The 21906-nt window shown below is 32.8% G+C and overlaps 2 protein-coding genes and 1 pseudogene across 4 annotated transcripts; 1 reads left to right on the top strand and 2 right to left on the bottom strand.

Annotated features, from left to right (window-relative positions):
* Positions 1-3233: 3233 nt before the first annotated feature.
* On the bottom strand, positions 3234-6282 carry LOC111023956 (F-box family protein). 2 transcript variants are annotated; one of them, XM_088125385.1, is made up of 6 exons: positions 5967-6282; positions 5299-5453; positions 4747-4834; positions 4381-4550; positions 4117-4256; positions 3234-3614 (listed from the first exon to the last, which is right to left on the bottom strand). In XM_088125385.1, the coding sequence occupies exons 1-6, from the start codon at positions 6149-6151 to the stop codon at positions 3480-3482; spliced, it is 873 nt and encodes a 290-aa protein (XP_087981511.1). In that variant the 5' UTR covers positions 6152-6282; the 3' UTR covers positions 3234-3479. The 2 variants fall into 2 exon arrangements, with proteins under 2 accessions (XP_087981511.1, XP_022157180.1); XM_022301488.2 differs by having other exon boundaries at positions 5299-5446; positions 5967-6109.
* A 4875-nt stretch (positions 6283-11157) lies between these two features.
* On the top strand, positions 11158-13267 carry LOC111023957 (uncharacterized; annotated as a pseudogene). The gene is made up of 2 exons (XR_015791272.1): positions 11158-11355; positions 12313-13267. The product of XR_015791272.1 is annotated as an uncharacterized LOC111023957 (transcript).
* Positions 13268-13765: 498 nt separating this feature from the next.
* On the bottom strand, positions 13766-21246 carry LOC111023955 (P-loop containing nucleoside triphosphate hydrolases superfamily protein). The gene is made up of 16 exons (XM_022301485.2): positions 20440-21246; positions 19052-19173; positions 18861-18949; positions 18740-18775; positions 18380-18473; positions 17938-17980; positions 17697-17797; positions 17395-17459; positions 16760-17256; positions 16578-16665; positions 16294-16434; positions 15378-15946; positions 15087-15222; positions 14936-15004; positions 14554-14829; positions 13766-14383 (listed from the first exon to the last, which is right to left on the bottom strand). Exons 1-16 carry the CDS (start codon positions 20655-20657, stop codon positions 14270-14272), a joined length of 2658 nt encoding a protein of 885 aa, XP_022157177.1. The 5' UTR covers positions 20658-21246; the 3' UTR covers positions 13766-14269.
* Between the last annotated feature and the right edge of the window lie 660 nt (positions 21247-21906).

The following is a 21906-nucleotide window of genomic DNA, read 5'->3' as shown; positions in this document are numbered from 1 at the left end:
AAAGACAATTGAAAATTAAAGAGTTTGAATCTTTAATGTAGGTCTTTTATACCATTTATGTTAATTAGTAAGATTAAATGAATACTTTCACAAACTAATTAAATTGTTGGAGAGATTCGTGGTGAAGTTTTTCACGTCAACTCATTTATTTATTTTTTTATACACAAGTCAGGCGATCGTTTGACTTTTATCTCCCCCGTATACTTGGAGTATATGCACTGTTCACATACATGTACTTATGCAATGAGTCATTGCTTGACGGAGTTGCTATACATAAACTCATTTATAAGACTAAAACTTTCCCAAAATTATTTTAGGTGAATCGAGGAATTTTCCTCTTTCTCTTTTTCGAAAATCCGATTTTGGTAGCTGCTAAAGGAGAATTATCTAGAGTTCCAAACCTTTAATCCAAGTGGGTTTTGGTTGTTGGGGGTATGTCTCCTTTTAATTGTCTTTCTTTGAAAATGTTTCATAAATTGGTAGGCTTTTAACACCCAAATCATTTCTTGGAAGAAACTTTTGGTTTGGTGGGGTTTCTCTGTTTTGTGATTAATTGTGTGCTTAACCTTAAGTGATTGCTTTTAAAGTGCTTTTAAAACCTTAGTCAAATTCCTTAATGATAAAAGTTTTTGTGAATGCTTAATACTTTTGCACTAAAGTTAAAAACCTTACAATCTTTGTGGATTTCTTATAACATATTTTCATCAATCACATATTGAAATTTCCTCTAATCAAATAAAGTAAGGATTTGATTGGTTTAAAGTCATTTAAACTATATGAATACCTAGTTTAAAGTGTTGGATCAGACAAATTTAGAAGCATGCGCAAGTTGTCTCTTTTAAGGGGTGTTTATGTTTAATTTGGTGGAAATTTTTAGTAACATTTCTATTTCTTCGTTTCTCGTTTTTAGTTTAGAAGAGTTCTTCACAGAAACTTTCCTACTAAACAAACATATTATTCAACGATATCAAATAAATCAAATTATATTATAGATATCCAAGCAACTAAGGATGTGATATTATATTTTCATTCCATATGAACCTACGATCTCTTAGAGAGCCACATTGGTCATTAAAAGAGTTTTTTTTTTTAAATAGTAATCCAAAAAAAAAAAAAGAAAAAAAAGGGTATTTAGGGTATGTTGGCCATGGTTCAAAAAAGTGGTAAATTAACTTGATTACTACCTAATCTTATCTTATCTTATGCATATGCAAAGTTCTTTTGTAGCAATGATAGATAACTAAAAATAACTCAATGTTGTATCTATAATGTATATATATACTCATAGTAATGATATAATTAAGTAATTTAGATCAAGATTAGCATCTATTATGAAATAGAGTTCTTTTAAAACAATCATGATGAAAAAAGTATTCCTTGATCCCAAAGTTTGATATTTTGCTTCAGAAATCTCGTTAAACATTATTATTAGCCCTAAATCAATATTCACAAAATAGTGTCCTCCAACTATAAAAGGTTCATAACTAGCCACAAATCTTTAAAAAGGTAAAAAACGGATTAATTTGAGATATTAAGTGCTTGTTTGGTTACTTCCCGTTTGTTGTTTCCATTTCTCATTTTTAACAAAGAAAACAGAATTGCATAACGTACCCTAACACTAAGAGATTCAAGAATGACAAAACAATGTTTTTATTTCTGTTTTGGAACAAATTGGAAAAGGAAACAAGAAACTTGTTTTTGTTGTTCTTAGAATTTCTATACAATTTTTAAAATGTTTCTTAAAAAAAAGGAGAAACCAAAAACACAAATAGTTGCCCAGGCTTAGATTTCTTCATTCATTTGAAATGAGAATAAGAAAAATGGAGTTCCATGAGTATCCACCGTATAAACTACATTTATGTCGTACTTCCATTTCTAGGAGTCTTCATTCGACAGAACCGTTAGATCTCATGTCACATCTTGATGGCCTAATAATACCATTCCAGAATAATGATAGGTGTGAAACTTTCTTTTTGTCAATTAAAAAATGTGACACAGACCACCTTAAGCAATATTATCAATTCAATCAAATGATAGTTGCGGGGGGAAAGTTTGAAAAAATGGCAGATGGATGACATTGAGGGGAGAGCTTGAGAGATACTATATATATATAAAAAAAAGAATAGATATATAAGATAAATCTATAAATGAGTCAAATTTTTTAATTGGTGGAAATATATTTATAAATCTAGTAAATCCCTTCGTACGTATTACGAGCAAAGTTGTAAAATGTACAAATTTAGCCAACTCCCTAAATATCCCAAAATTTATGAGATATTTGACTGATTTGATTTAGAAAAAAGTTCAATTTTTTATCCATGCGAGTTCATTTTTATTAGACTTTCTATTTTATTAACTTCCATTTTTATTATAAATTTTCAATTTTATTAACTTGTACTTATTAAGGATTTCACATTGATAAAAGAATGGACCTTACATAGGTTTATAATACACATGGGTTACTCTCATTACCAATTGTATAATACACATGGACTACTCCTCTCATTGCTAATTAGTTTTGAGATGAAACCCTATGAATATTAATAGTACCTTCTAAGCATTGCGAATTTTAACTTATTGTATACTTTTGTTTGAAATGTTATAAAAGAAGGACCTCATGCAAAATTGATGGAGCCTCAAATAAAGATGACATTAAATCGACTCGCTAAAACTTAGTCATACGCATCAATTTATTAAGATTTTATTGTTCCTTTTTTGTTGAGGTTCATAGGTGAATGTGACCAAAATGGAAAAAAAGGTAAAAATTATAATAAGTCTAAAATTTAATTTGATAAGATTGAAAAGTTGTAGAGTATAAATTGATTGATCTCGAATAAGGTAGAATTGAACCATTTTCATAAATTTAGAATATTTTGTAATAGTAATTAAAATTGTAGTTATTATAATTTATGCAGATGCAACAAGAAGATTCTTTACATCCAAAAATGAGGCTAAAACCAAGTTTCTACACAAAATAATTCATCATTCCTCTTCCCCAAAAAAAAAAAAAAAAAAAACCTTGTCAATGTTGTTGGCATAGTATTTTCAATCTAAGAGACTAGTACTATGGGCAGATTTTTACTGCAGCAGCGCCACTTGTGGTCAAAGTCGGTTTTGGAATGTTGAAAACCGATTTAGACCGACGTCGGTTTTGATCATTCGGATCGGTTTTTTGGGGTTATTTGCTCACCCCTGTTATGGAGTACCGTACTCCCTCCGATTTACACAATAAATAAAAGAAATAGGCCCACATTAATTTTAATCCACCGTTGATATTCCTGTAGTACCAGAAATTTTCCCCCATCTAAGGTGACCAGAGAGACAACCCAACTCCTTTACAGTCTATTTTTCAACGACAAAGTTTTCAACCTTCTCCATTAATGTCAGATGGCACAGGAAGACAGTATTTTAACTCTACTTATTGACGAGGTTAAATGAGGTATGCATGAAAGACGAGCGAAAAATCGATCAATTTAGCTTTAAAAGCTCGAGTGCCTTCTACCCAAGTACTCCGGAACTGCCCAAAACGCAGAAATCACCTCATCATCTGAATCAGTATCGCTGTCTGAGGAATAAATCAGTTCTGAAGAACCATTCAACACATATTCAACAACCTAAAACAAATCGACACGAAATGATTAGTCATAAGAATTTAGCTAACTCTCTAGCTCTACAAGTAATGTTTCGAAAACGACGCAAACTCATGATGTGTCCAAGAATGCTGTCTCAAGATTCTAATAGTACTTCTCAAATATGTGCATAAATAGATTGGTTTCATTGATTTGACCTATAAGCATCAGTCGGTTCAGTTTCGTAGAATATAAAATCAAAATATTCGTCAGTTTGGTTTATCAGTTTCAGTCGATTTCGGTCGGGCAACTGATTCTATTATGAACCATTGGTTTCAGCATCTACTTTCCAGTTTATCTTAAATTGAAACGCTGCCCATTATTCCTATGTGACCAGTAAGTAATAATCACAGAACTTCTGAGTTCTTAAGTTGTAGAGAGAGAGAGAGAGATTCATGTAACTAAACAAAGACAGTCCAAAGGAAAAGCTGACCCGAAAAGACCCTGAAAGTGAACTTGGGAAAAAGGGAGGGTAAAAAAAAAGTACCTGGTTGATTGAGAGAGGCTTGATTTGCTTATTTTTACTTTTACCATGATCGACGGGACATCTCAAGGTGCTGACGAAAACTATTGTGTTACAGTGTTTGCAGTATCCCATTCCATATGTGTTTCTTCTCAAAGAATTACCTAAAATTCCAAATGCCATGGACCATGGTAGCAACAAGAATTAGATGTTATTATGAAATTCAAAAACTATCTTACTGAAAATTTTGTTTTATTAGGAAAGAGAGCTATGGCAGGGAAAATCCACCTATATATGCTCTCTTAAATGCCTCTTTCCAATCAACATGAGGAGGTGTGCTAGCCAAGTCGTCCACACCGCCTTTGTTGTTAATGAGTTTAGCACTGTCATCAGAACCGAAAAATGTTGTATACTGCAACTGCCATAGAAATTCGTCATCTGCTGCTACATTCCATGACCTTCACATTGAGTATATAACAACCGTTATCTTAAAAGGAAATGGTCGCCGTATAAGGCTAATAAACTAAGTGTCTAACAACATACAGAGAGTAGTGCTTAGAACTCATAGTTGAATAGTAGAGCTTTAAGCTAAGCACACACTTTGTTGATTAGACAAGGATATTTCATGTCATGTGGTCTTAGACAGAAAATTACCGGCAGACTAGTCCAGCAGAGACTAAAGATTCGATATCTAGAAAGCGGAAGATGTGGAGGAGTACATCTTGAGGCAGTTGAGCGGAACCTAAAAATATTTATGAGAAAGAAATCAAATTGTGTTGCCAAACATAAAGATGAAAATTTGAAAGTTAAAATACAAGTGTGGACTCTTAACTCTCAAATTTGTATCTAGTAGGTCTCTAAATTATAAAAAGTATCCATCAGGTAAGACCTTTGAAAAGGGTCTAATAAGTTCTTAAACATTTTATTTATGATTTTTTTTCCCCAATAAGCTCATGAATTTAAAAAGTGTTTAATATACTCATTGACATAAAATTGAAAGTTCAAGAATCTATTAGACACTTTTTAAAATTTGGAGACCTATTAGACACAATATTAAAAGTTTAGTGACCTATTAGACATAGCTATAAAAGTTCATGAACCAAATGTGTAATTTATCCAAACTTAAATCTTGTTCGATTTGATTTATGAATAGCAAAATATACCAGAAAGAAGGGAAAAGTTAAATCATTCTTACAAGCGATTCACCTTTTTCTTCCTGATGTGCTTTACTACGCCTCTTATGAGCAACCATTGCTTTCTTGAATTCTACGATTGCTGAATTTCTCTTTTTCTTAGGCCAAGCAGCTTCAACACCCTGAGCAAGGAGATGTGCAGCCGAAACAGCAGAGCTCATCTGCATTCTTTTAATCAGAACATTTCATATGAAGCTTCCCGTATTCAAATAAGCATCAAAGGAGTGTAGGCAAATTAGAGAGAGGATGGAACAAAAATTATTAATAGTAATCTTGCTTAGTTTCAATGCCATAAAATGGAATCAACGGCGTAGACAACCGCATTCTCATATAAACGATAGATCGACTACTTTGTGTATCCTCTTTAACAAATTGATGTATGATAGATAAATCTATAGTAGTCTTCAATTAACATGGACAATGAATGCTTGGATTGTGGAACATTAAGACATTCAATTGAATGTTGAATCCAACCCATAAAAGAACTAAACTGTTTCATAAAATCAACCAGGCACAGGCAAGGGATTTAAGAAGCAAACATTCAAAGGGTTCATAACAATTCCTAATTTGATCCAAATATGGAGAATTGAAACCGACGAACTGGAGACAAAGTATATGGGTAATCAACATATGAGTTCTAAAATTGAATATGAAAAGAAGGGAAGAAACACAAAAACTTACTCGGGAAGGAGATGAAAGGCGGTGATGATATCTTGGTAGATGAGGGATTGGAGATTCTTGGGAAGTTTATTGAAAGCAGCTCTGATAATGAAGCTTAGCTCCTTACAGGCTAATGGGTAGCGATAACTCTTCGCCAGAGAATCTCTTAGGGCAAGCTTCCGGTACCTCTCTAATGGATCCGACATTCCGAAATGGAAAACCAAAAACGACGATGAAGCGCACAACTGCGAACTGGGAGAAAATTAATCAATTATTGTTCTGCTAATATCCATCCATGATTAAATTAGGCTACATTACAAATTTACAACCAAAAGAAAGAAAGAAAAAAATAATAATAATAAACCCTCCAAATTTGTCATGTGTTTCATAATTACTTTCGAAAGTTTCCTTACGATATTTTATAACATTTCAAGGATACTTTCGAACAAATCCATCTTAATATTTTGAGCCAAAAGTTGAAGTTATGGATGAAAATGGGAAAAACATGGAAGAAATTATGTTAGGAGAAAATTAGATAGATAATACAGAAGTAAACTCTCCTGACAATAGAAGAATAAGACTTTCACATGGTTCTAAATTCTAGAACTTTAATTTTCTATTCAAAATATTAACTTATGTTCGAAGGATATTTTTTAAAGATTTAGAAATGTTAAAAATAATATTGAAACGATAGGAACGATAATTTTTTTTTTTTGAAAAACATGAAAAAATTTAAGTGTATTTTTTAATTTAGAGTCAAGATTATTTATTATATGGATTTTGGATCTTGAGATAAAAGACGAAGGCTAATGTATATAAAGTTGTACAAGTGAATACTCGAACTCACGTCAGTTGGTAAATTGACCTAAGCTCTTGTGTTAGAGCCCGACTCCTACATCTTTTTCCTTTTGGGACGGTACTCCGAGCAGTGGGTACCTAGTAAGATCTTGACCCGCCTATAAAGATATTCTCTAACTGTCAAGGTGAGGTTGATCTCCATTTAATTTTTAGTAGACTAAGCTATGCCTCCCTCCCCGTCAAAACTCTCATCTTGAGTGAATGGAAATTGGTTGGGTAGTTTTTATTGAAGAACACTCTCCACTCCCCTACATAAATCTTACGGGAAAACGGTGAGGGGTTTTCTAGATGGAAATAGGCATGGGGAAAACGGTGAGAGGTTTTCTAGATGGAAATAGGCATGGGCATGTAAAGACCTTCTTTATTAGACAAATTTGAAAACTTTTTCTAGGAATAACTTATTCTCCGGCATCCTCTCCAATTTCATGAATTTGTCAATGGACTTTGTGTCAGACTCTTATCTCTCTTCTTTTCAATAATTTTTTTTAATGTAATTATTTACTTTATTTTATTTGACTTGATTAGTTAAAATTTTAAATTAACAACATTAAAATTTTAACAATAATGTACTAAATTAATTATTCTATTGTGATAAATTAATTTATTAAAATATATACTATTTTTTTTTTATAAAAAGTATAATTAATTGATGTCATTAATGAGATGAAAATGATTAATCTTGTTAAATACATAAAGTGATAATTATTAAGCGACATAAATTTTAGATAATTACTGCATTAATTTAATTAATAAAATATTTATCTATTTTCAATAAATTAACGAATTTAAATTATATATACATTATAAAAATGATTTTATTGTTTCCGACATTTCTACACAATTTTGAAAATATTTTCAGAAAATGAAGAACGAAAAACGTGAACCGTTACAAAATATTTATCATTTTAAGAAAATTAAAAACAAGAAATATGAAACGGAACGTCGGTAAACAATACTCTTTAACTTATTTCTTCCTCCCATGGTTTTCTTTCAAGTAATCAACTACTTTTTTCACATTCATAGTACAATTTTGTAAATAAAAAATTAAGGACTCTGTTCTCACTTCTAATTGTATTAAGAAACCTAAACATTTTGCAACTAATTATGTTTCTTGTTTCTTATTTTTTAAGAAACATTCTCAAAATTATATAGAAAATTTGAGAACAATCCAAATAAATTTTTTGTTCCTTATTTCCATTTCCAATTTGTTATAAAACATAAATGTAAATTTTTTTTACCATCCTTAAATTTATGTGTATTGAGACCATACAATTTTATTTTTTTAATTAAAAATGAGGAATCAGAAGCGGAAACGTTACCAATGAACTCTAAATTACAGTAATGGTACAATATCTTTTAATGTATTACAATAATGGTTGTTATATATCTCGATGAACAACGCACAAAATCATCACATACATACAATGGCATATCTAAAATTTTTTGTATGAAGGGCACAAATTTATATAAATAGGCTAAATATATAAGAAGGTATATAATTTTTTAGACAATTCTCAATTTGATTGTCAATCTTTTAAATTCTTACTTTTACTCTGTGCTAAAAAAAAAAAAAAAATCTTACTCCTACTCTTAATGAATTAGAAAATCTCAATCAGGTAATTTTCACATAAAAATTTGTTACAATTTGTTAAAAAAAAGAGTTGATAAATAAATTAATATTTTGTAGATATATTTGAATAAATGAACATGCAGCTCGAATGTATATGAAGTCCGACCAGTCCATCAACAAAATCTATCTACAAATTAACAAAATTCATTTTCTCTAAGTGACATGTCTTTATCTATATATATATTTTTCCTTTTATACAATATGTGAGGCGGAAAGTTGAACTCACGATCTTAAAGATAGGTGCTTGAACTAGTGAGTTATGTTTAGATTGACTTTTTTTTTTAATAGCATGTCACGTATCTAAATATGTTAATCAAATACTAATTCATTGTTACATGAACTTTTATGTTAAAAGAAATTTTAACAAAATTTGGTGAGCAAGTAAGGACCATAATTGAGAATTTTTACTACATTGGAGATAAATTTGAGAATCTTAAAAAAATAAACAACCAAATAAAAAAAGAAAAAACTCGAATACTAGAGACCATGGGTATAAATAAAATTTTTTATGCATTGATATAAAATATTCTTATAAAGTAATAATAATTACTTGTTTTCTTCTAATGAAAAAGATAGAATAGTGGTTACTGACGGTTTGATGACGGTTCCTTGGATAACACTTCCATTTCTTGTTTATCGTCTCTAATTTTCTTAAGAAATCTAAGCATTTTGCAACTAATTACGTTTCTTATTTATCCTTTTTTGGTAACTTCTCAAAATTGTATAGAAATTTTAGAAACAACTAAAACAAATTTCTTATTTTTTGTTCTCATTTATAATTTATTCCAAAATACAAATAGAAATATTATTTTATCATACTTGAATTCATGGACGTTGAAGTCATGCAATCTATTTTTCTTTATTAAAAATAAAAAACAGAAACGTTACTAAACGAGCTCTAAATATCTCGTTTCAATTTGGATTTGTTCTTCCAAATTTGGAAGTCGACAGCAATACATGCCTTTGAAAAAAGGAAAAATAGATGGAGGAAGAGGAGAAAAAAAAGAGAGAGAAAATAAAATTTCACTCTTAGTTATTCCATCTGTTCATACTATACTTTTTTATTTATAAATAATTTTTTAATGTTGGTAGATTCCACGTCATTTTCAAATAATGCTGACGTAGCATACAATAAATGACATGATATAATCATTACAATAATAATAATATTAATATAATTTGTCAAGTTAACCATCTTAAAGTAGTTACATGTCATTATTTAGGTTAAGATCAAATGACTCTATAAACCCTTTTTAGAATCATTTTTCAAACTTTCAAACTTTAAAACTATGTACTTGGTTCTAAGCTAAAGCTCGACAAGAGTGTTTTGTCCTTTATTTTAGGTTGCAAAACTTTTCATGGCGGATACTTTTTTATCCAAAATCAATTCCAACACACCTTTAATTTTTAAACTTTAATTTGTAACGGTTCTTTTATATTCAAATGGTAACAATTTAGTCTCTAATTTCTAATATGCAGCAATTTAATCTCCATAGTTTAAAATTTGTAATAATTTAGTCCTACGGTAAAAAATCTTATAAAATTTTGGTGTCAACTTTTATTACATAATAAAATTTTTAAGTTTATTACAATATTTAATATAAATATATATATATAAAATTATGCTAAAGCTAGTATAGGTCACGGCCGACTTAAGCTACCGCGTAAGGTCTCATTCTAAGAATACCTCATATTTCTATTTAATTTAGTTTTCCATTATAAATTAAATTTAAAATAATTAAATTTCATAATTTTTTATAATATTGAAAATACATAAAAAAAAATCTACAATTAATAACTTCATAAATTTATCTCAATTTTAATTGACTTATATTTCAAATTTCTTAAGATCTTTTTATACATTCCTTTCAAATTTCCTTACAAGTCTCAACCCATTTAAGGTGGGGGAGGGGGAGACCTTCGTATTTCTTTATCTTTTTATTTATTTTTTTTCACAACAAAAATTTTTAAACTTATCTAAAAAAACTTCATAAATATATTACTTATGTGGTCTCAAAAGATTATCAATTACTAGAATAGAAATCACTTCAAAGTTTCAGGTATTTTATTCAAATTCTCTTACTTTTTTTTTCCATAAATTATTTCATATTTTTGATGGCTCAATACCTAATATCTGATATTTGTTTGGATTTGCTTACTTAGAATATCAATACGACTCCAAAGAAAATATGAATATAAAGATGAAAAGCTAAAAGAAAAGAAAGGTAGAAAAAAATTAAACTTCAAAAAGCTACTCTCGATAAATTTGTAATTGGGAGTAAAAGTAATAAAAATAACGAAATAATAGAAGAAATGATAAGTGTAGACAAATCAACAGATGAACTTTTCAAAATTAAAATTAATTGTATTTAAGGCGAGCTATGCCACAGGAAAGATTAAATGAATTGGTCATATAATACATAATTTTTCATCTCAAAAAGTAAGAAAAATAATTTAGACGATATTTTTCGTATTAAGTTCTCTCAATCAAAATTTTGCCTAAGGTCTTGTATAATCTCGAGTTCTATAGATCATTGATAATTGACATATATCTTCAATGATCCTCCACTCTAAATGTACTAAAACAAATTCTACTAAATTTTTACCATTTTTAAATTATAGAGATTAAATTGTTATATATTAAAGTTAGAACGACTAAATCCGCAGGAAATTTTTGTAAATTAAAAAGTGTAACCTATTTAAGTTATTGTTTTGCAAAGAAAAAAAATTATGCCCTAGTTGTATAGTCTTCCCCTCCCCGCCTCCGTTCTCAGATTCAATCTTCAGTTCAGCATCTCAGGTACACAGTACCACCAATTCAAGCTTCAGCCGGCATCGCCACCGTTCGCCGCCGTACCTCGCACTATTCCGGTCACTTTCTCCCCTCAATTTCTCACCCACCCTCGCCTCTCAGCGTCGCAGGTGTGCAGCCCTTTGCCCCCTTGGATTATAATCTTCGGTTTCTTCGTTTGTGCTGCCATTGACACCGGGGACGATTGATTTTCAATCCATGCTTTCTGCAAGTTTTATTTTTCGGAGAGTTCTGTTTTTCATTTGATAATGGTTGATTGCTTGATTGGAGTATTGTTCTTATCGTCTGCATTCGAATTTTATCCGTTATGGGCTGAAACTGAACGAGGATAGACAATTTTCGTCCTTTTGGTTCATATTCTATTTCTGCCTTCTTAAATTTAATCGGTATCAATGTTTTGGCCGTTGCTTGTTGTAGATTATCGTTTATATGATATATTTTCCTATTAATTTGGAACATGTAGTTTGTTGTGCTGAATTATCTGTATTGAATTTTCTTATTAGAACTAGCTTTTCAAATATTTTTAATTCGTCTTAAATTGCAATTGATGATTGTTTTTTGTCGACTGATACTGGGGAGGATTGATTTTCAATTCATGCTTTCTGCAAGTTTGATTTTTATGGGGCGTCCTGTTTTCACTTGATGTCGAAAAAGGTTGATTACTTAACTGGAGTATTATTGTTTAATTTGCACCTGTATTTGATTTGGTATGAAGCCTATGAAATTCGGATTTTGGGTAACATGTTCAAACCTAATTTTTGCTGTTTGTTGGGTATAGTTTCAGACTTCTTGCTAGCATCAAATAGAAGAGCTGATCTTACCCCACATGCTATTCTTGGCTCAATTTTTCCCGTTTGTTACAATATGTTATGTTGGGCTATTCTATTGTAGAATAAATTTTGGTAAAAGTCTAAATTCTGTATTCTGTGGTTTTGTATGTGGTGGTGGAGATTTATGCTTTCATTGTACTGCCTATCATGTTGATGGGGTTTTTTTATCTATCTCATCTTTCACTCAAATATTGCTTATATTTCGTTGTTTAATGGTAGTTCTTTGGGTTTTTACAGGGTGGAGCTCAGCACAACTCCAAAATGCAGTCTACTGAAGCCCCCACTTCCATGGAAGTAGAAGCCATGTCAACTAAACCGATAACCGAAGTTGGCACCTTGCCACCAAAACCACAGTTTGATCCTCTAAAGCCTCATGAGATGAATGATGGCCGAGTTCAGTTCCGGAAGGTGTCTGTTCCTCCGCATCGCTATTCTCCTCTCAAGAAAGCATGGATGGAGATTTACACCCCAGTATATGAGCAGATGAAAATTGACATCCGTATGAACCTCAAGGCTCGTAAAGTTGAACTGAAAACCAGAGAAGACACGCCCGACATCAGTAACTTGCAAAAATGTGCAGATTTTGTCCATGCCTTCATGCTTGGTTTTGACATAATCGATGCAATTGCACTCTTACGAGTTGATGAACTCTACGTCGAATCTTTTGAGATTAAGGATGTTAAAACACTTCGAGGTGAACACTTATCTCGTGCCATAGGCAGATTGTCTGGTAAAGCTGGTAAAACAAAGTTTGCGATCGAAAATGCTACAAAGACGAGGATAGTTATTGCAGACACCAAGATTCACATATTAGGATCCTTTGCCAACATCAAGATTGCTAGAGATTCTCTTTGCAGCCTCATTTTAGGTTCCCCTGCAGGAAAAGTTTATTCAAAACTAAGAGCAGTTACAGCCAGATTGGCTGAAAGGTTTTGATCTTTTATCCCTTTTGCATACTAGTTATTTGAGGAAGAATGCAACTTTATTGAAATGCTTATGCAATTAAAGTTTTGCCCTAGACACCAATTGTTAATCGATCCATGTTCACAAAATGAATAGAAGATGATCGGTGTTTGCTGCTGTTGTCTTCCTAAGTCGAGATCAATATTGACTGAACTGAAGTAACTTTGATATCTGTTACAGTCGAAATGTGTACTATCATCTTATGGTAATATCTGAGGGGTTTTGTTCATCCTTTGATATCAATCTCTCTTACATCTATGAATATTTCTTGATTCCCATTACCATGCGAGGTTATGTTGTGATGGAAACATAACCAGTGGAATGAAATCAACTCTTTTTCTTGGGCATTGGAGAAATTGAATATGGTGAAAGGCTAAGGGATTGTTTATGGTTGAGGCTTATTATTATTATTATTATTATTATTATTATTATTATTATCATCTCTTATTTTTGTTGATTTTATTCACAAGTGTTTTAAAATTCTTAATCTCAAAATCAGTTTCAGAGTGATACATTTTCTTATTCAAAAAATACCAAATATAAAGAAGAGTGAGACAAATATTTAACCTTTAACGATTCATTCATACAAAACAGTACTTTTTAAAATATACATCAATATTATGTTATTATTATTATTATTTTTATATATACCACCATTATCTTATTCAATTTCAATATTATAAATTGAAGTTTCAAACATTTATAGTGTCAACTAAAAAAAGGCAGCTCAAATAATCTATGATACACTCGCTACAACCTTTATAGTTTGAATACATAAAATTACACATAAATGATGTACAAATCCTATTGTATCTTCCCACAGTCTAAAATAAATCAAACAAATCTGACTATTTGCTCCACATTTTCACAGTACATTATGCATTCTCAGATGTCGTGCACTAAGAATTCATTGATAACATCGTGATTACAATCTTTAACGAGATGAGGTAAACGATTTGACTTCAACAATGGCCTAAGAATTCATTCATAACCATTTTTTAACCATACGACTCGAAACAAATGACAGACAGGACTGGAATGATATCGATATCGCATAATTTGGCGACGAAACATGCCCCCTAGTTTGCCTCGTTGCAAGATCTTAAAGCTAGAAGAGTTACCATCAGATGTCATGACTTTGCACCCGAAAGGAATCACACTTTTCCATGAACGTTCACGTCCGCTCGCTCTTGCTCATACGTGTTTAAGATAACAAGCTTGCTTCTACATTCTATAGGAAGTAAGTAAGCTGTTGCTTTTTTCTTGAACCTCCCTCTCCATACAAATCATTCCATTGCTTCAACTCATTCATCACTGATCCTTCTGAAGCAAAACTTGCAGCAACCTGCATTACATTACATTACATTACACGCATTAATTAACTACACCGAACCCAAATATTCACCTGATTAATCTTTTGACACCCACGAGAGAGATTGATCTTTATGAACTGAATAAGAAGTCAGAAATAAAGTATACCCTCATCTCAAAATGAAGGGAAGCACAGATATTCACCTGATTCTTTGCCTGCCTCATATCATCCATATTTAAAGACCTCAGAATGATCACTTGTTCCTCTTTTTCTTCCTCTCTCGTATCTGAAACGTCTTCCGAACTATTTTCCTTCTCCTCTTTCTCCTGCTCTTTCTCCTTATCTTTCTCCTTCTCCTTCTCCTTCTCCTCTTTCTCCTCTTTCTCCTCCTTCTCCTTCTCCTCTTTCTCCTTCTCTTTCTCCTTCTCCTCTTTCTCCTTCTCTTTCTCCTTCTCCTCTCTCTCTCTCTGCTTCTTTTCCTAAAACAGATGGAAGTTACAGAAGTTTATTTGCAGGACTTTGATGGTAAACATTTCATGTTATACAAGAAATGATAAGGTAGAGGAATAGCTCAATGGAAGTTACCAAATCTTTCGATCTTTCTTGTTGCAACAGCTCCCGAACAGGCCGATAAGCTGCGGTCACGCACAAATTCTGTTGTGGGAAGTAAAGGTCATGAGCTGATTAATGAAACTAAGCAATTAATTCATGGAGTATTATATATTAGAGGACACACCTTGAGATCACTTCCACTGTATCCTTCCGTCATAGTTGCGAGCTCCTTGAAATCAAGATCTTCAGCCTTTTCCTTTGATAGAAGTGTTCTCAAGATCGATTCCCTGCTCTCAATTGATGGAAGACCCACCATAATTCTGCTTAACGGAATAGATCGAGATATTAGAAAACGAGTTTCCAGTAGTCGACAGTTAATTCTTGAAGAACCTATCTTCACTATAATTTTAACAAGGAGCTCGGAAAGTAGTGAAGGAACATAAAACTAGGCCGGGATAAAATATGATATTTTTACCTGCGCTCGAACCGCCTAATGATTGCTTCATCGAGGTCAAATGGTCTGTTGGTTGCAGCAAGAACTAGTATTCGCTCATCGTTTCTAGTCAGCAGTCCATCCCAGTGTGTCATGAATTCGTTTTTAATCTTCCGCATTGCCTCATGCTCACCCACTCTAGTCCGCTGCCCGAGCATGCTATCAACTTCATCCACAAAAATAATTGTAGGCGAGACCTTTGCTGCGAGTGTAAACAATGCCCGGACGTTCTTTTCGTCTTCCCCAAACCATTTAGAAGTGATTGTGGACATTGAAACATTGATGAAACTTGCTCCAGCTTCATTAGCAATGGCCTTTGCCAGCATTGTTTTACCCGTTCCAGGAGGGCCGAAAAGCAAAATGCCCCTACAAGGTTTAAGAAGCCCGCCCTTAAAGAGGTCCGGTCTTCGAAGAGGAAGCATGACTAATTCCTGTAAAGACTCTTTGATCTCATCCATTGCACCAATGTCTGCAAATGTCACCCCAATCTCACTTGCGGGGATAACTTCTGGTCTTATACGCTTTTCAAATTCATTGTCTGGCGGGATTTCCTATAGGAGGTATACAAGAATGAAAACAATGAGATGGAAGAAGAGCCAACGTTGACCATAAAAACTGAAAATTTAGTGAGAGAATTACTCAAGAGTACAGAAGTTGAAACCTCAATTCCAAAAACAAAGACTAGAACCAACAATAAGGACACGATGTTCAAATAGAACACATAAAAACGACATTTGATTCAATATATTGCGGACACGATACAGGGGTCTACAACTTACGAACATGTTTTGCCGGTGATGGAGAAAAAAAATGGTAATCCATGAGGTATTAAAAAGTTACGTTCGAAAAAAATAGTGCCTCTGCCTAGGTTTCACCTTCATTAAAGAGTTCAACTTACAGGTGCTTTTTGTGGAGGCACATTCTCAACATCTTTCTTCACTATAGGAACAGATTTCTCTGCCTCGCTTCTGTTTTCTGCAGCTGGATTTTCAGATTTAGATTCAGTTTTTGCACCAACAGCTTCGTCCCCTTGCGCTTCCTGCAAAATAAGTAGAAAATACTCCCTGAAAATTCATTTGACAACATAATTCACTACTAGATTATTAAAAATTATATTAATAAGCAAAAATAATTACAAAGATACAGTTTTTACGAAGTACATTATTGATATGGAAATCAGACCTTCGATGATTCTGCATTTGTCTCTAGCTTTAGAGTGCCTTTTCCTTCATTATTTCCTTCCTGGAATATACTCAATCCATGGGATAAACTGCTCCAGAACCAGATTTGATTAATATTTATAAATACAGGCATCATCCGTGGCTGCTCTCTCTCTCTCTCTCTTTAAGGAATGTGGTGCATACCTCTTGGATGGTATCAAAAGTTTTCCATTTCGATATTCTGGATCTGGGTTGTTCATCAAATGATAAGATATTGCAGACACGACAATTTCTTCAATATAATTACTGAGAACAATGGTGTCTGCATGGCAGATTGAACCGAGATCATCACATTCGAGATCATTTGCAGCAAGTACTTCAGCAATGTGGTTTTTATTATCTTGGAACTGAATAATCTTCATGTCCTCTTCCAATTGAGCTTTCCAGCTGACAAGATGATTCTCATCTTCAGGGGGTCGAATTTCAACACTATACCGGAACAAATTGGTCAGTCTATCGTCAATATCTCCACAATCGTTTTCCAAGTCTGCCACTCGGGAACCAAGTACTAGAACTGATCCTGAGAGCTTGTCCAAAAATCTATGGAACATATTGTACAGCCTCTGTGACTGAAGAAGAAGTCTCTCAACATCTCTCAGATATAAAATTATGGAACCATTTTCCGATACCGACACCAAGACCTGTAAGATTTGAATGATTAGACAAATTTTCAGGCCATTTTACAAACTTCACTAAAAAGAAAAGAACATCTGCATCAGCCATGCATCCATGGAAGAAGAGGTATATATCAATGATCAAACAGCTCATAAGTTGATTACCTTATAAAGCGACTGAAGAAAAAGTTTCTCATCAAAACACCAACTACTTGTGCGCTTGACAGAAGCTGAAAGAGACCAAAATCACAAGCAAAATCAGAAATTATGATCCAAAGCTTCTTCTTGATTTCAAAGTAAGGGTGTCATTGATTTTAGAATTGGGTTTAGCTAAATTCAAGCAAAATAGGTATTAATAAACGTCTCTTCATCACTGACTTCTGCACAATTTGCATGAATATATCATTGAGCAACAAGGAGTAGTTAAAGAATTTCATTTCAAAATTTATTTGGATTTTGGATTTAACCTGGATTTGTTGAGGCACAGTTTGATGAGACACTACTAATATCAGACGCAGCAGAAGCATTTCTACGAAGTTTTGGAAGATTAGACGAGCCATCGGTGCTTCTGAAGATTAATTAAAAAAAAAGACCCCGGTTAGAAATTAGAACATGTTGTGCAATCTGTGTGATACCTCCTATGTGGTTATTGATCATATCGCAACTAGAGAACCTGGTTATGTTATGATAAAACACTGAATATTCTACCTTGATTGGATGTCTGTAGTACTGCTTTGCCTTCTTAAATTGCCTATAAGAAAAAATGGGAATGAGAATATGAGAAAAACACATTAATGCATGCAGAAAGAAGAAATGATCAACAACTACAATTTTTGCTATTGAACTTCTAAAGAACAGCTACAATGGGATTTTCTGTTCCCCAGCTTCATTGACATTATAAATCAATCAGAATAACCTTAAAAATATCCATTAAAGATAAGTAATTTATGTATATTTGAATAAGAACACAGAACTCAAGAGTTTTAAAAAATTCAAATAGATGAGCATATTTATCAGGTGTAAAGGGAAAATGATAAGAGATCTTAAGTGTGCAGAGAAAGAACCATTTTTCGAAAAGACAGAAATAACTTGTCAAATGTCTGAGGAACATTTGTCCTGGATAAGGAAAAATATTTCATGTTTTTCTTACCCCTAGTATTTCCACTTGTAGGAAGAATCCCAAAGGAACCTAAAACGCTAGACATTCGCTCGAACGTCACTTCAGAGATGGACCTCTTGAATGACTGCAAAAGTAAACAAAAAAATGAGGAAAAACTCCTGGTCCTCCTCAAGCTATAGGTTTTTGTTTAGTTCAAGTGATCTACAAATTTTTTTTTTAAGTTCTCTAAATAGTAAACGTACTCACATCAGATAGTACCACTATTTAACTTTTAACTAGTTCACGTTTACAATACTTGCATTCTAAAAATATGATAATTATTTGTGGAAAAAAAAGAAAGAAAGAAAGAAAGAACATTTAATTTTCTCACTGTTGGCAGTAAGAACTTACATATTCTTTCTTGGCACATCCATATTTGCTTTGCATCTGCAGTAAGTTAAATATAGCTGATGTAAGTTTCATTCTGCCACAAACTAAAACAGAAATGATAACTTAAATGTAGATAAGATACCTTTAAAGAAAAGTCAGAAACATCTAACAACAGCAACTTCGATTTGAAGTGATGCGCCAGTGCCTTGGCGAGCATTTGCTGGTAAGGTTCTTTATTGAAAAAAAATTGCAACCAGTTTACATCACATACCGTGCTCTGAAAAGTATTGTTTTTCTACAAGGTACTTGGGGTGAAAGTATCATAATTCATACCTGTCGGTCCTGAGAGCAAAATGGCCCGACTTGCTGGCGTTAGATTTCTGGTGTGCTTGGAGATGTCGCAGTGCTTTAGATGAACATATGCAGCACTCATCAAAAGCACCCGAGTCCTCCCGCTATGATTACCATCAGAGAAAGAACAGTTTAGAGTAGAACATGAAAATATGACTAGTAATATTCAGCCAAGAACTGAAACTGCAGTGCAGATAAGAATGTTGTAGTGTCAAAGGAACCATAGAAGAGCGTAGATGAAATAATCTAAAAAATCGAATTATAACAAGTTATTATATGATTTGTAGTGTAACAAAAAAACATTAAGCACGAGTAAATAAAAAAGTTTTGGATCATAATTCAATCAAAGAACTTCTTCAATCGAAATATAGCTACTACATCAAAACTAGGCCCAAAGATCAACCATATTGAGCTTTCACTATTTCTTGTATGTATTAGGTCTTATCCACACAAGAAACGAAGAACATTACAGAAGGCCTCCTTTAAAAAACATTCACCATCTAGGCAATCAAGCCTTTTCATAATGATCCCATGATCAAGTCGTAAATAGTAAACATATTTGCAGTCAGAATGCACTATAAAAAGAGAACTAAGGATTTCTTAATCCACAGGCATAAAACCACATAGAGAACAAACATGAACTCTTTTCATATTTGGTAGAAGAACCTAGTTATTACTAAATAAAAGACTGCAAAACCATGGGAATAAAGAAAACTAATGGAAAAAATGGAAGACAAAAAAGATCACTGGATCAAAAAGCATAAACTAAAAAGTACAAATATATTGACATCGAACGTCAAAAATTGATTCGTTATTGTATTTCTGATGAAGTTCTTCATTTACTTTTATGCATTAAACAGAAAAATAGTTATAGTTGGAAAAATTGCAGGCAACAAAATTCAAAAGAAATTTCCACAAGAAGTTGATGCATCAGCTTGGACTTTGAAATAGGCAAAGCACAGACATGATCATCTCTAAGCTCCTCATCTCATCACCTCTTCCATTCACCAAAGGTAAAAGAATCCACAGTGGATCATGTTGTTCGAGCCGCACTTTGTGCATCATTCTAAACAAAGTTTTTACCATGAACTCTAATTTCTAGGAACTGATATGTAACTCAGATTCTATGTCCTGATGAATTAATAAGGACTAAGGGAGAGAAGAACTATTCTGGACGCCTCAAGATTACAAATAACAAACATCTCTAGGATCAAATACATAAACAATCTGGCTTAAACCAAAATCAGAAAGCAAGAAAACTTTTCAGCCAACCTGTTCACTAACAGGAAAAAGAAAGATGTTCATATGACCACCATCGTATAACAACATAAGACCAGAAAAGATCATAGGAGAAAGGATCACATGATTACCATAGATAATAAGGAAACTCATCAAAAGTTACATTGCTGTTTTTGCCATCAAGCAGCTGCCTCATCAGCTCCAGCTCAATCGTCTGCCCTGAAATCTCATCAGAATATCCATTCCCTCCGACCCATTTCCCAACGGCTTGGCCAGAGCTCAATCCAAGGCCCACCCCAACTCCAACCCCCACACCCAAAGCAGACAGAAAAATGTGTTTCTGTTCCATCACCACCACAAAATTTCCTTTTCTTCCCTTCCAAACAACTAAAAAGAAACTCAAAAAACTTCACCCACAAACCCGATCCTGAATCAGCTTCAAACCCAACAACAACCCCACCATCTATTTGGTATCTGAAGATGATCCATTAAGAACTTACAAGAATTTGGGTCGAATATTCCTCAAGAGAGGGAATGATTGGAGGGGTTCAAGAGGGTATTTGCAGAAAGAGAGAGAGGGAATCAAGGGAATGCGTTGGTGGGATTTTTTTTTGGGGGAAAAACAGAGAAAAATATTGTAATTTGTGAGTCCGGAGACGACGTTGGTCGGAGGGTGTTGACAGGTTATGAGTACAAAGAGCTATATATAGCATGGGCTGTCCTGTAATGGTGGACGTTAAATTAAATTCATTCCCCCTTTTTTACAAAACCAAAATAGGAAAAAAAGCTTACTTCCCTAAGCTTCTTTTGACTTGCCTTCTCCTCTCTCCCCATTTCATCACCAAGCCATGGCCTAAGCCTGCTGCAACTTTTTCTCATTTCCCACTTTCATTTCCTCAAAAAAGAGAGAAAAAAAAGGACCGTTCTTCTCCTTGGCTTGCTTCTGCTTTCCTTGAGCCTTTTTTATTTTCTCTTTTGTGCATATGTATCATATAATATAATATGTGTAGCCTTTGCCTACCCACCAAGTCTTTGGAAAAAGAGGAATAAAAAGTCTATTGGAAAGTATACATTGTCCAAAAGAAATCTATGTGGATTTTACCTTTTCTCTTTCTTTTTCCCTTCAAAAGTTAAAATCTTTTTTGTGTTACGCACACTGTGCTTTTCTTTTTTTTCTTTCTCCTTCTTCTTTGTTGGGTTTTCGTATTTGGTCATTTTTGGTTTTAATCTTCATGGGGTAGCTTATATTATCAACTCTAATCTTTGTGCTTCACAAGTTTTTTTTATTATTATTATTTGACATATTGGTCATTGTAGTGTTATTTCAAGTACACAAAATAAATGTTTTTTTTTACTATTTAGTTTTATGTAATGATCAGTTCCTTGATGCTAAATGGTAATTTAAACCTGTGAATGAATAAATAGATTTGGTTTTAGATGATTAGAGGTATGTAGGCTTTATATGTCATCATCCTTGGGTTATTTTCCACTAAAATTAAAATTTTAATACGCAAAAGTTTAATTGTTACTCTTCCAAAGTATGAGGATGAAAATCAAAATATTGTAATTCGTAAGAATCAAACTACAAAGTAATCTAT

This window comes from Momordica charantia, assembly GCF_013281855.1.
Source record: "Momordica charantia cultivar OHB3-1 chromosome 6 unlocalized genomic scaffold, Mcharantia_2.0 BLBB01000006.1, whole genome shotgun sequence".
NCBI classification, from domain to species: domain Eukaryota; kingdom Viridiplantae; phylum Streptophyta; class Magnoliopsida; order Cucurbitales; family Cucurbitaceae; genus Momordica; species Momordica charantia.
This window is presented reverse-complemented; position numbering and strand designations above follow the sequence as displayed.